At 50.4% G+C, this 12,115-nt stretch overlaps 1 protein-coding gene across 6 annotated transcripts in view; it reads left to right on the forward strand.

The window, feature by feature from the left end:
• ZFHX3 (zinc finger homeobox 3) overlaps positions 1 to 12,115 on the forward strand; it is a 487,194-nt gene that overhangs the window by 425,531 nt on the left and 49,548 nt on the right. For all 6 annotated transcript variants that reach the window (XM_086848088.1, XM_086848086.1, XM_086848084.1 and 3 more), the window contains one exon: positions 8,816 to 9,047. In XM_086848088.1, the coding sequence (XP_086704214.1) occupies positions 8,816 to 9,047 (232 nt within the window). The remainder of the gene's footprint in view (positions 1 to 8,815; positions 9,048 to 12,115) is intronic.

Below are 12,115 nucleotides of genomic sequence, written 5' to 3' on the forward strand. Positions count from 1 at the left end.
CCAGGGGGCTTCCCTGCCTCTGCTGCTTTTCACTCACCTTCAAGACTCAAGGAGTATTATATGTTTCCTCTTTCTGTTTCCATTCTGTCATCTTAGTCCATCACTCATCCTTTAGGTTTCCTTCCTCCCTCATCACCTGATCTTGAAAAATCCTTTCTGTGGACTGTGGGAAAAGGATGAGCTGGCTCTTTCATTTTTCCATGGATCTCTGTTGGCTTCTGCATGGGAAGATTGTGTCCTCCATGTCTTTGATGCTGATATTCTGCAATTTGTGGAGATGATTGAAAAGTTCCTTTGTGCATTGTTGTTACTTTGGTTATGCATTTTGGTTATCTGCTGGGAGTGGAGGTGGTACAGTGGTGTAAGAAGTTGTAAAGAAGCACTATGAAAACAAGGAAAGGTCCAGTCCACCCCAACCTCCCTGGAGATGGGTGGAACAATAAATCCCGGGCGAGGGGAGTTTACTCTGTGTCCGTAGTGTTTTGTTAAATAGCTCGAGCTCAGGCTGGATTTCTGTGGCTGTTTCAATGTCCCACATGGTTTCAGGGCACGTTATTGCAACAGTCCCTGGCTGCACATGGAGGTTCCCTCCTGTGCCCTGGCAGGACCTCGGCTCCACAGTGCTCCTCTGGTTTGCTGCTGGGCTTCTGCACTGCAGTCCCTGGGGCACCCGGAGCCACGGCAGGACAGACAGGGGCTGGCACACCTGCCTGTCCCCTGACTTGGGATGTGGGGCAGAGCACAGGGGTGTCAGACAGTCCACAAGCTTTTCCTGCAGGTGGTTCTTTTCCAAAAGACTTAATATGGGGGGAAAATAGCATTTTAACTGAAATCCTGGAAGCAGGCTCCACAGATAGAGAGGGGTTTGGGTGGCAGGTCTGAGCTGCATTATCAGCACAAGACCCAGGAGTGCGTTGCATCAGAGCCTCCTCAGGGAACCCTCGTTCTCCTGGCTGCCAGACGAAGCAAAACATCACTGGTATGGAGAATCCTAGCCTGGCTCTGTGTTAAGGAAAGCCCTCTTCAATCACTCAGCAGCTGCACAATTACAATATGGACAACAGATTTCGATCCTCCTGTCTTTGCAGGTTCCCCCCAGACCTTCTGATTACATAATTTACTTTTTATCCAGTGTTTTTCCACATTCCCAGGCTGCTCTAGTTCACCTGAGTGTTCACAGCTTAGCAATTCACACTGAACTGATTATTTTCAAGTAGATGTACAAAATATGTTATAAAGGTCTGGGCAGTGGCATTGTGAGGCCTGCTTATGGTTACTGTCTTCTGTTGTTTTTTTCCCCTTTTGTTTTCCTAACCCTGGAAGAGATGAGGCTCCCTGAATTCCTCAGCTCCTGCCTATCCCAGCACTGAGAAAGGAGTGGGCTGGAAGCCCTGAGCCTCTTCCTTGGTGATGTTGCTGCATTCTGGCACAATTTTTTTTTTCTTTTTTCATCACTCCATCCTACTGCTGTCCATACAGTGCTTTGCAGACCAAAGTTCAGCTTTTCTGCCACGTTTCTCCAGGGATGACAGTATCCATGGAAATATGAAGTGACAAAACTTGATGCTTTCCTGAGGATCAGAATGTCCCTAGTACAGGCTTTGGTTCAGTTGCAAGAGGAGTTCAACCATTTCCAAGCTCTTTGCTGCTCCACAGGAGCTGCTGGGTGAGGCTGGATGCGGGTGACATCCCTCACATCTGGGCTGGTTGTGTGAGAGGCCACTTTGTGTGAAGTTGTTGGTTCCTGTTGGTGAGAGCTGCACAGGTGAGCAGCAGAGGTGCCCTTGCAGGGCTGTTGTGGGTCCTGTGGTGGAGCCACAGCCAGGCAGGAGCGTGCAGGGCTGAGGGCAGCACTTTACAGGCCAGTAGGAAATGTACTCTCATGGTGCTTTGGTTTTAGCACTCTAATTAGTAGGATCGATACTCACGCTCCTGTGCGCATCTCCACGTACAGCAGCGCTCGCGCCTGTGTCTCCCGGGAGAGATTTCGGGGTTCTGGAAGATTCTCTGCAGTTGAAGTTGCCTGAGAGTGGATTTCCTGTGCTGGCAAGTCTTTGCAGTGCAATTGTGGGAGAAGAGAAGGTTGGATGCTGTAGGTGAGTGCCCAAGTACAGCCACACCTCTTACTTTCCCCCTCTCGTGGCTGCTCAGCGAGCGTGCAGCAGCCCAGGTGTGCAAGGGATACCTGTGCTACTGCAGTTAGGTTCTACAGCTGGAGAACAGCATCTCTGGTTGTTCCCTCACCTCCCTTGGCATCTCCTCCCTCGGGAGGTCTTCAGCCAGCATCCCACCCTGTTTCCTCTGCACTGGGAGGGGTTGGTCGGCATAACTGGGCCGGTGCTGGCTCCCCATGGACTTCGTCCGTCCTCAAAAAGTGGGAAGGAAGTCTTCCACGGGAGGAGTCTGAGTGACTGTCCCCAGACAGGTTTGCATCTTCGGGCATCTCTTCCAAGGAAGGATTAGTTAGTCCTTGCAGGTCTGTTGCACAATTGAAAAGGTGTGGGGGATGTGATTACAAGTTCAGCCTTTCTTGGCGCTTGCTTTCTGTTCACCTCTGTTGTTCTCTGTCCACAGACCCCATGGGACTGTGGGTGTGCAGGGCTGCTGCTCATCACGGGCAGCACAAACAATGCCCTCGTTAGGAGCTGCTCTAAGACCCTGTGAAGAAGTTGGCTGCTGGAGCCAAGCAGTGGCTGGGACTGTGCCTCCCCCTGGGCTTTAGCCCCTCCTCATTAAGCAGGTCCGGGCTATTGATTGGGAGCTTGTGTTTGGAAGAGTCTTACTTACTCTATGCATTATCTTGACAGATTGATCAGACCTGATTGAGAACCTCTTAAAGGAACGAACAGCTGTAATGGGAAAGTTGGACTCTGTCATCCGTTAGGATGATTCTGGGAGCGAGAAGAACGAGGCTGACATCTTGGAGCAATTGTATTTACAATTAACATGGCTGAAAACGATTGCCTCTATTGATCCCCCCTTCCTGCAATTACAGCCCCATTGTTTACATTCCAGCACTTCAGTTATAAAAAGGAAATTCAATAATTATTGCATTATTTAAAGTTAAAGTGCCACAGAGTTTGCTGGCTATGCTTGCTGGTTGATTTAACGTTCAGTAAAATCCATGCTGAGCTCTCCATCCTTAGGCTGAGCAATATTTGGCTTTTAATGAGACTTCAAGGGCTGGTGGAGCAAACCCCATTTGCTGGGTCCCTTTTGGGTTTGTGGAGGAATCCAAAACCATGCAGCATGGCTAGCACCAGCTGCATGGCTAACAAGGAGAGTATGTGTGGCATTCACTGATGGCCAGGCACGGCTGGAGGGCTCAGAAAATACAGATGTGGTGGGGTATAGGGATGGGCTGTTAGTGGAGGCAGTTGTGGCTGTTCTTCAGTCCTTTCCATGTGATTTGGGGACCTGGATTGGTACCTCAACCTCTGTTGGCAGGAGGGAGTGCTACATTTCCAGCCTCTGGGTAAGAAAGGACCAGAGAGCAGTCACCACAAGCTGAGCTGCAGAAACTCAGAGGCAAACGAGCCCGAACCCCACCGCCGGCACTGCACCGCGGAGGCAGGAGGCTGGAGGAGGGAAGGGATGGTAACACTGCTCCTTTGGAAGCAGTAACCAATTCAGGATGTTGGTTGGATATGAAAGAGCAGAAGTTCAGCTTTTGAACCTGCTGGTTGCAGAATCAGTTTCCCCCCTTCCAGGAGCACGGGGGGAGGCTGTTGGCGCTGCAGCTCTCCAGCGCAGGCAGCGTGTCCCGCTGCGGCCGCCGCCGCTCCCCGGCTCCAGGAAATTCCAGCTGGGGCTGCAGGTGTGAAAGGAGAGCAAGATGGATTGGCCAGCCCTGACTTTTATGGAGTACTTGGAACAGACCAGGATCAGACAGCTGCATCCACATGACTTTCATTAAAAATTCAGATTCTTCTCTTGCACTGCTGTGTGATTTATCTCGTGCAGCACATCAGAGGCACACGGGGGCCAAGAGATGCTCACAAGGCCTCTGAGGTCTGCAGCGGGGTCAGGTCCCTTTCTGTGGTGACCCACAGCCTCCCTCCAGCTCCATTGTAAGGGTCACCTTCTGTCCCTCCCTGGGGGTGTACAGTCCTCACTGGCACCTGGAGTGTTTCCTACCAAGCCTGTGGCTAATTACCCCTGTCTGAGCTCACCCCGGGGAAGAGTCAGTCCCTGGGTATTCTCCTGCACTGCAGATCTGCTGGCAGGGCTGAGGTGGTTCCAGCAGCTCCTGAGCTCGGGTCAGCATCTCCACTGAGAACTCCCTGGCTCTGTGTGCTGGTTCTGGTCACTGGGGCTGCTCAGACATCAGTGCTTGTAGGAGCCAGCACAGTGCACCTCTGTGCTGCTGCTGCTTTCCGTGGCATTTGTGACCTTCCAGCAGATTTTTGGCTCTTTCTTCCCCAGCTGCATCTGTCAATTCTTTGAAATCACTTCTAGCTTTACCTATCCTAATGGAGCTGAGTGCTGAGTTCAGAGGTAGGAAAAGTGTTACACGTGGAGAAAAGCTCTGCCAAAGATGTTGAAGTCTGACAACTTTATTTTCAAGAGGCTCTGGGTAGTGGCGTTTGTTTTCGTGGCAGGGTGTCCTTGACGTGAGAGGACTCGGAAGTGATGTGGAGGAGGTTTCTGCAGGCTGTCTGTCAGTGACCCACACAGCACCTGGCTGCACAGAATGGTCAGAGTGGTGAGGAAGAGGACTGTGCAAGCAGGAGGGTGGGGAGCTGGCTGGGGCTGTGTCTGACAGCTTTGTGCAGCCCTGGAGTGCTGTTGGCTGAGGATCTGCAGGGCTGCAGCCAGCGGTGCTGTCACAGCCAGAGTGGCACATCGCTCCTTTTGTTCCTGCTGCTTTGCTGCAGTTGTGTAGCTTTTATGAGCTTATTTTTCCACTTTGGGTTCTGGCCCCCAGTCCTGTTACCTCAGCTGCTTTTCCTGCCCTGAGAGACCCAGATGTGTGCAGGTGAGCTCACTGGGCAGCTGGGGACATCTGCCTGTCCTTGGGGTAGTGACAGAGATCTCATCCTGCTGGTTGTCCTGTCAAAGTCTGCAGAAGAAGGGACCATCCTCGAGCCTGGAGAGAGTTTTCTCACATGTTCTACTGCTTTTGTAGCATGGACACCTGAGGCTGGTGATGGGGTGTTCCACCTCACGGTGCAAACCAAGGACTTGAGAGGTTCCCTGTGAGCCTGGGCTTGTCCTGAGCAGCATTCAGGGCCCTCCAAAGGGAAAGCTTTGTGCCAGTTAAGCCTGCATAGGAACTGGGCCCTTTTCTATTGAATAATAAATGTCCAAACCACAAGATAGTTCCAAGTGTTGTTGCATCTGCCTGGTGGGTTGAAGGTTCAGGTCAGATGCCCCCCAGAACAGCAGCTGAGCTGTTTAACATGGCAGAGAGGGACTGGAGAAGCCCCTGGTGCCCCTGGCAGTGCTTCGGGGGGGGGTTCTGTCCTGTCACCATTGGAATCATGCTCATTGCACCATGGCTGAATACACTTCACACAAAGGAGATTTTGAACAGATAGTAGTTTAACATCTTTTAAAATTTATAAGATTTTTTTAACATTTAAAATATGCAGAAAAGCTTAGAAATCAGATGGTAAATATGAACTGCAGGAACAGCTACAGAGGTGCTCAGGAGAGTTTATTACTTGTGTAACAGCAGCACCTCAGGATCTCAGTTCTTAGTACTAGAGTCTTTGCTCCAGGGAACATTGTGTGGTATGTGGCATGGGCTGGGGAGGGGGTGATACGATGTCATGTTCAATTCCATGATTTTGGTGAAGTACTGGGGGTGAGGCAGCGTAAGATGGGGAGAGATGGTAAAATAAACAAGTTTGAGGTATGTGAAGGATGGAGGGAGAGATACAAGGACTGTAGTGTCATTCCTTACTTTGTTTAAAAATCAGATTTACATAGTCGTACCCTGTGAGCATTTCCTGCTTAGCAGAAGAAAGCAGTTGTGGGTCTGAGCAGGTCTGGTGAGACCAGCCCGGCCACCCCAGCCCACCCTGGGGCCAGGGCAGAGCTGGGGCACCCTGAGGGGCACCCTGAGCAGGACCCTCCTGTGCGAATCACTGGGGACACAGCTCCCTGCCCGGGGGCCGGGCTGGGTTTGGGTGTGTGGGAATGGGTGCTGGGAGCCTGCGGTGCTGAGCCGCAGTTGGTTCCGTACAGGAACACCCGTGTCCCCCGGGGAGCTGCACTCGTGAGCCGTATGGTTTCCATCAGAGCGTTCCTCCCTCTGTTTCTGATTTAAAGTGTAGCTTTGACTCACCCTGATCAATATTTTGCATGCCATGCGTGAAGAACCAGATGTTGGAAGTTTCCTATTGTGGAGAGGGAGGGGGCGAACACCCCTCAGACTCACAGAAATCAATGTTTTCTGACAGAACTTGGTTGGTTTTCCTTGGAACAATATATTCTTTTGATTTTCAAGTTGATTTGTCTTCTAACAAGGTTCTGGTTTAGTATTTTGAATTTGTTTCCTGTGATACGGATAAATTCTCACAAGGGGGAAGTTTAACAGTGTGATGGGCAATAACTACACGTACTTGGACAACATTTCATCTCCTCCAGCAGCTCACAGCTCGGACTGGCTCAGCCCTCATGTCTTCCTTCTCTGGACTGCCCCTTTTCCCCGCTGGAGGATGGGTTGAATGGGGTGCCTGCGATGCTGTGCCCAGGCTGGTGCACCCTCAGCCTGACTCCTCCAGCACAGTAGGCAGGTGAGGCTGACCCCAGCACAAGAGATGTTTGAGAGGAAGCAAAAGAAGGCCGTAAAATAAGACACATTTATTAAACTGTTTAAAACAAATGTTTTCCTAAAACCCCCTTTTAAATGAGAGCAGTGCAGATTCTGGTTCCACAGAGACCATGTCCTTAATATTTCCTTGAACCCGTGACCGGATTTTTCTCTAATTGCTCTCTGGGGGTTTGCTCTGGCTCCGCGCAGAAGCTGCTGCTGAGCCCGTGGGCACTTCCCGAGCTCGGTGCAGGGTTTGTGGGATTGGGATGGGGCCTCCCCGCTGTCCCTGCCAGGACAGGGCTGGTGTGGCTGCTGGAGCCAGGGCCTGGCCTGCAGCACCACGGGCCAGGGAGGTTGTGGCAGGGCTCAGGGCAGAGCCAGGCTGGTGAGGCTGCGCCGTCGGAGATGGGCACGCGACTCCTGTGATGGGCTCGCTGACCTTTCATGCCTTAAAGCCATTTTTCTGGCTCAGGAAGAGGGTAACGCATGCAAACAATAGAAATGAGATGAGGAAGAAGTTCTTATAAGGCAAAACAGCAAAAAATCTTTTGAGGGCACCAGTGGGATTAGTGCCCTCGTGGATTCTTCAAATATTACAGTGAATTTAATTAAATACATCGTGATCCCAGAAGAGGCTAGTCTAATTAGCCAGATCTCGAATACATTTATTCTCTTTCCTCGCTCTTCCAATCAGAAGCTTCAGCATCAGCTCATATCCTATTTTTAATCATTCCTAGACTCAGAGGGCTCTCCTTCCTCCGTGTGAGCAAGGCACACAGCGCTGGGTAATATGTGTCTTTAATCTTATCTCAGCTGTAACTGAGATAATAAGCATCAGAATTTTTTACCAGAAGGTCCTGGCTGCACGTAGGCAATATTTTTGATTGACAAACCCCAAGATCATGTCCAAATCACTGTACTTGTGCCTCAGGCCAAGTGTGTGGTGAGGAAAGAGTTCCATGAGATGGCACAAAGACTCAGGGAGGTCTTGGGGTTGGATGGGAGGAGCTGGCAGGGAGTACTGCACAGCTGAACTGTGAGGTGTGGGGTGGAAACACCAAAGGCCTTCGCTGAGGGATCTCTTGTTGTTTCACCTTGGAATTCATTTTTTCTGAACTAGTGACACACCCTGACTGTGGAACTGGGGAACGTCCCACTGCCCAAGAGGAACACACAGCAGCTGTGCCATGGCAGCCAGCGTGGCTGTGCAGGGTGAATTCTCCCCTCTGCTTCTAAGAAATAATTTCCATGTTTGTGGGATCCATGACAGGAAATGGCTGCTTGTTTCTCCAGAGGCACAGACCTCTGGTCCAGGGGATTGATAGGTTTTTCCAAATGACTGTGGTATGATAATCCAGAATTAGCTGTATTGGCTGTGACCACACAGCTTGGGAGGGGACAGGGTTTTTCCAGGTGTTGGCCTCTCTCGGTGGTACCTGGCTGCACGCTCACCTTTGGCTTTCCAGCTGAGGTCTTTGTCACTGCCATCTTACAGGCCAGGCTGCTGCTTCCTTCCTGAGCCAGGGGAGTAAAACCTGGCTGCCAGAGGGTGGAGAGCTGGATGATGGACAGGATGGCTTTGTACTCTGCTTCCACACACTGTGTCCAGCATCTCTCTATCTAACGCGTTTGTTGTGTTCTAGGGTTGCTTCGGTTTTACTCTTCCTAGTTTTCCATGAGAATTTACCAAATTTAGGTTTGTTATGCAGTTGGATCCCCTCCCAGAACAAGCTTTGAGTGTGAAGGAATGAGCCCGGAGTGTGTTGTGAGCAGGTGTCACTGCTGGGTCTGGTGCTTTCCCTCACTCAGGGAGATGATGTTGTCTGTGTCCATCTGTGTTTTGTGCCCATTTTGGTGTGTTTTGGTTTTCATGCTCTTCAGCAGGAGAGTGTGTAATACCCTGAGAATAAACAGGTGTTGTCTCACTGCATCTGTGTTAAAGTGTGGTTCCTTAACTAATTCCCAGGAGGCTTTTATCAATTTACAGTGGACTAACCCAGGAGACCGGGGGTGATAAAGGACATTGACATTCCTGTGCTTCGTTCTCCACAGCACCTGCAGCACCACGAGAGCGGGGTGGAAGGTGAAAGCTGCTACTACCACTGTGTCCTGTGTAACTACTCCACCAAGGCCAAGCTGAACCTCATCCAGCACGTGCGCTCCATGAAACACCAGCGGAGTGAAAGCCTCCGGAAGCTACAGCGCCTCCAGAAAGGTCTTCCTGAAGAGGAGGAGGACCTGGGACAGATCTTCACCATCCGCAAGTGTCCAGCTGCCGAGGCCGGTGAGTGCCGCTGCCTTGGCGTGAGCGGGGCGGGCGCTGCAGGGGTGGGTGAGTGGCGTCAGACCCACTGTGCTGTTGAGTGACAAACTTGGTGATGCTCCTTTTCTCCTCCTTGCTGTGGGCTGATGCAGTTTATCAGTAATAATTACAGGAATCCCACCTGCCTGAGGTGGGGTTTGGGGTGTTGAGGTGTGTGTGTTGGTTCAGGTTGTCTTAAACCCTGGAATATTGTATGAGCAACTAAAGATACTACCATGTCTGGACAACTCAACAAACCAGGGCACCAGGAGATGTTTTGCAATTAGTCAAGTGATGCCCTCAGCACCAGCATAAGCTGTGCCAGCTTGGCACTGATTTCTGGTACTTCAGGCACTCTGGACTGGGAGAAGGAGCTGGGCAAAAGGGGTGGGCAGGACATGCGAGTTTTCCATCTCTGTTCTCCATGTCTCTTGATAAGGTAAATAAAGTGAAGGGCTTGTATGAAGCATTTGCTCACACAGGTCATAGGACAGGGATTGCAGCTGCAAATCCAGCAAGATTTAGTGTGCTTAAAAGGAGCAGTTAGGCTGGATGGAGCAGAGATGGTACTTTGTTTACTCATGTAAAGGGTTGAGACGTTTTTAATGTTCTGAAAAATCCAGATCTCCTGAAGCCCTCTTTGGAGGGGGAGGGCTGGTTTGGGTGCTGTCAAAGTGTTACGGTGCTGGAGCTGGGATGTGCCAGCAAAAACCTTCACAAAATATCCTTAGAGCTTCAAGCAGGACTTCTCTCTATGACTGCTGTGAAAATGGGTGAATCCAACAAATAGCCACTCTGGGGAACTGGAGTGAATGCACATGGAGACCAGGAAGGTGATCTTGGCTGAAAGGGCTGAGAAGCGACAGCAGCAGCAGCTGAGGGAGAACATGTGGGATTTTCAGAAATTCCCTTGAATTCACATCTGGGTCTCATTGCTGTTGTGCCTGCGAGTAATGAGAATGTGAAATAAACCCAAAACACCCCAAGAGTGAGACAGGAGATTTTTCATTAAGAGTTAAATTCAGTCTTGTGGAAAAAAGTGGCCAGTCTGTGACCTTGGTGGCCCAGCTGGGTGGAGAGCATGGAACAGGCTTCCCAAAGGTCACAGTGGCAGCGAGAGCGCGGTGCTGCCACAGCAGCCCGGAGCTTTCCAAAGGGTTCTTCGGGCAGGGCTGTGGGTTGTGAGCTGCTGAAATGCAAAATGAGGAGAGAGGGGAAACCATCCGTGCCCTTTGAGATAGACAGAACAACCTTGAAAACCTTATTTGCTCTAGAAATTTCTGTTTGCCTTGTCTTTCACTGTACAAACCTTATCTTTCCCATCTGGCCACCCAGATTAGGACATGGCAGGTACTTGGAGGGCAGGAGCTGACAGGCTGGGAGGGAAAGCCTGTTTAGTGACCATTTAAAAAAATGAAATATTTTTGAAATAAAAGTCCTGACAAGTCACTGAAAGGAAAGCTTGATTTACACATATTTTAATTTCCTTTAAGCTTGTTGGTTCTTCAACAAAAACTGACAGCAAACAAGACACAATTTCTTGATCATATTTTATTTCAAAGGCTGTGAATACAAGCAAGAGTATTGTATGCAGAAGGCAAAGGAGGTATCTTGGGTCGGTTAAGCTGAGATACTTAATTTCAAACATTCCTTGAGCCCATTGTTGAGCTGGTTGAAGTGGGACACCTCACTGGCCTGCTGGGCCAGGCATCCCTGCAGGGATGGGAGTCAGGTTTGGGTGAGAAGCTGCTGTAAGCCCAAGGGGGAGAGGGGGTGTTCCCATTCCCGCTCATCCTGATCCCGTTACATCCCGCAGGTGTGGGGACGCTCAGCTGCGGGGCACAGGACAGTGGCAGTCTGTGCCCTGTCTCCTCGTGCTCTCTAACAGCATCCCTCCTGTGTCCCCATCAAGGTTTTTATTGTTGTTTTCTGACCACTGGGTGGACTTTTCCCTACTGCCTTTTCATAAGGTGTCTCTGTGGTATTAGATGTCAGGCTCAGACACTTTGACAGACACTTGTCCATGACTCTTCCCTGGTCTGTGACACATCTCTGCTGGGGCACGAAGGGACAGTGACTTTCTTGTTGCTTTGCTGCAGTCCAGGTGCAGTGGTCTGTTCTGTCCTGTGGCCTCATCTGATGCAGTGGAGTTGCCCTGTTCCCCTCCTGCTCCATCCCATTGCTGTGCACTCTGCTGGGGTTGAATACTGTGTGTACCTGCTCTGTGTGTACCTGCTCTGTGTGTACCTGCTCTGTGTGTACCTGCTCTGTGTGTACCACCTCGCTGCTGTGTGCAAGCATGTAAGAGAGAGCAGTGCTGTCTGGAGACGGTGAGGATATATTTGCTTGTGTAGATGCATCTCAATCTGTTGGAAGAGAGCTCTGATCACACCTTAATTAGTCCTCTAACAATCTGCAAAGGTCAGTGCCAATTGCCTGTTCATTTACATTTGTAATTGTGATGGTTCTTGATTGCACATTAGTTGCAACTCACTCCCTCCCACCCTGCAGAAGCGCAGGCAGCCTGAGCAGCCGCTCCAGGGACACGGGGACGTTTGTCCCTGCCTGTGCCAGCCCCTCAGCCCTCCCCAAAAACTGGGTGTCTTTTGGGGAAGAGCTTTAGGATCTGACCTTCACTTCCAGTAAAGGGATGACAAAGTCGTTGGCAGGGAAATTATATGGACATCAGACAGGAAACCCAATCCTCCTTGAACTGGATAATTAAAGACAATTAAACTTTTCTGCTTGCTTTGAGAAGTGTGCTCATTACGCGGGGATGGGGGGGGCGGCTGGAAGTTGAGCTGTTTTGTTGATCAGAGAGAACACAGCTTCAGGGAAGGGGGTATTGTCCTCTCAGGGTATTTTTGGACATCTCTTGCTGTGGTATCTGGGCTGCTGCCACTGCAGATGGCAGCCCCTTGCTGCAGCAGCATCTGTGTAATGTTACCCATAAGCTAATTGATTTTTAATGGTGAGGGTTTAGAGAAGAAAAAAGTGAAGAAAGAGTGACCATAATAAAAACCAAAAAGTTCTCAAGATGTTGGATGAAT

This window comes from Cyanistes caeruleus, chromosome 12 (genome assembly GCF_971803275.1).
Source record: "Cyanistes caeruleus chromosome 12, bCyaCae1.hap1.1, whole genome shotgun sequence".
In the NCBI taxonomy this organism is placed as follows: Eukaryota; Metazoa; Chordata; class Aves; order Passeriformes; family Paridae; genus Cyanistes; species Cyanistes caeruleus.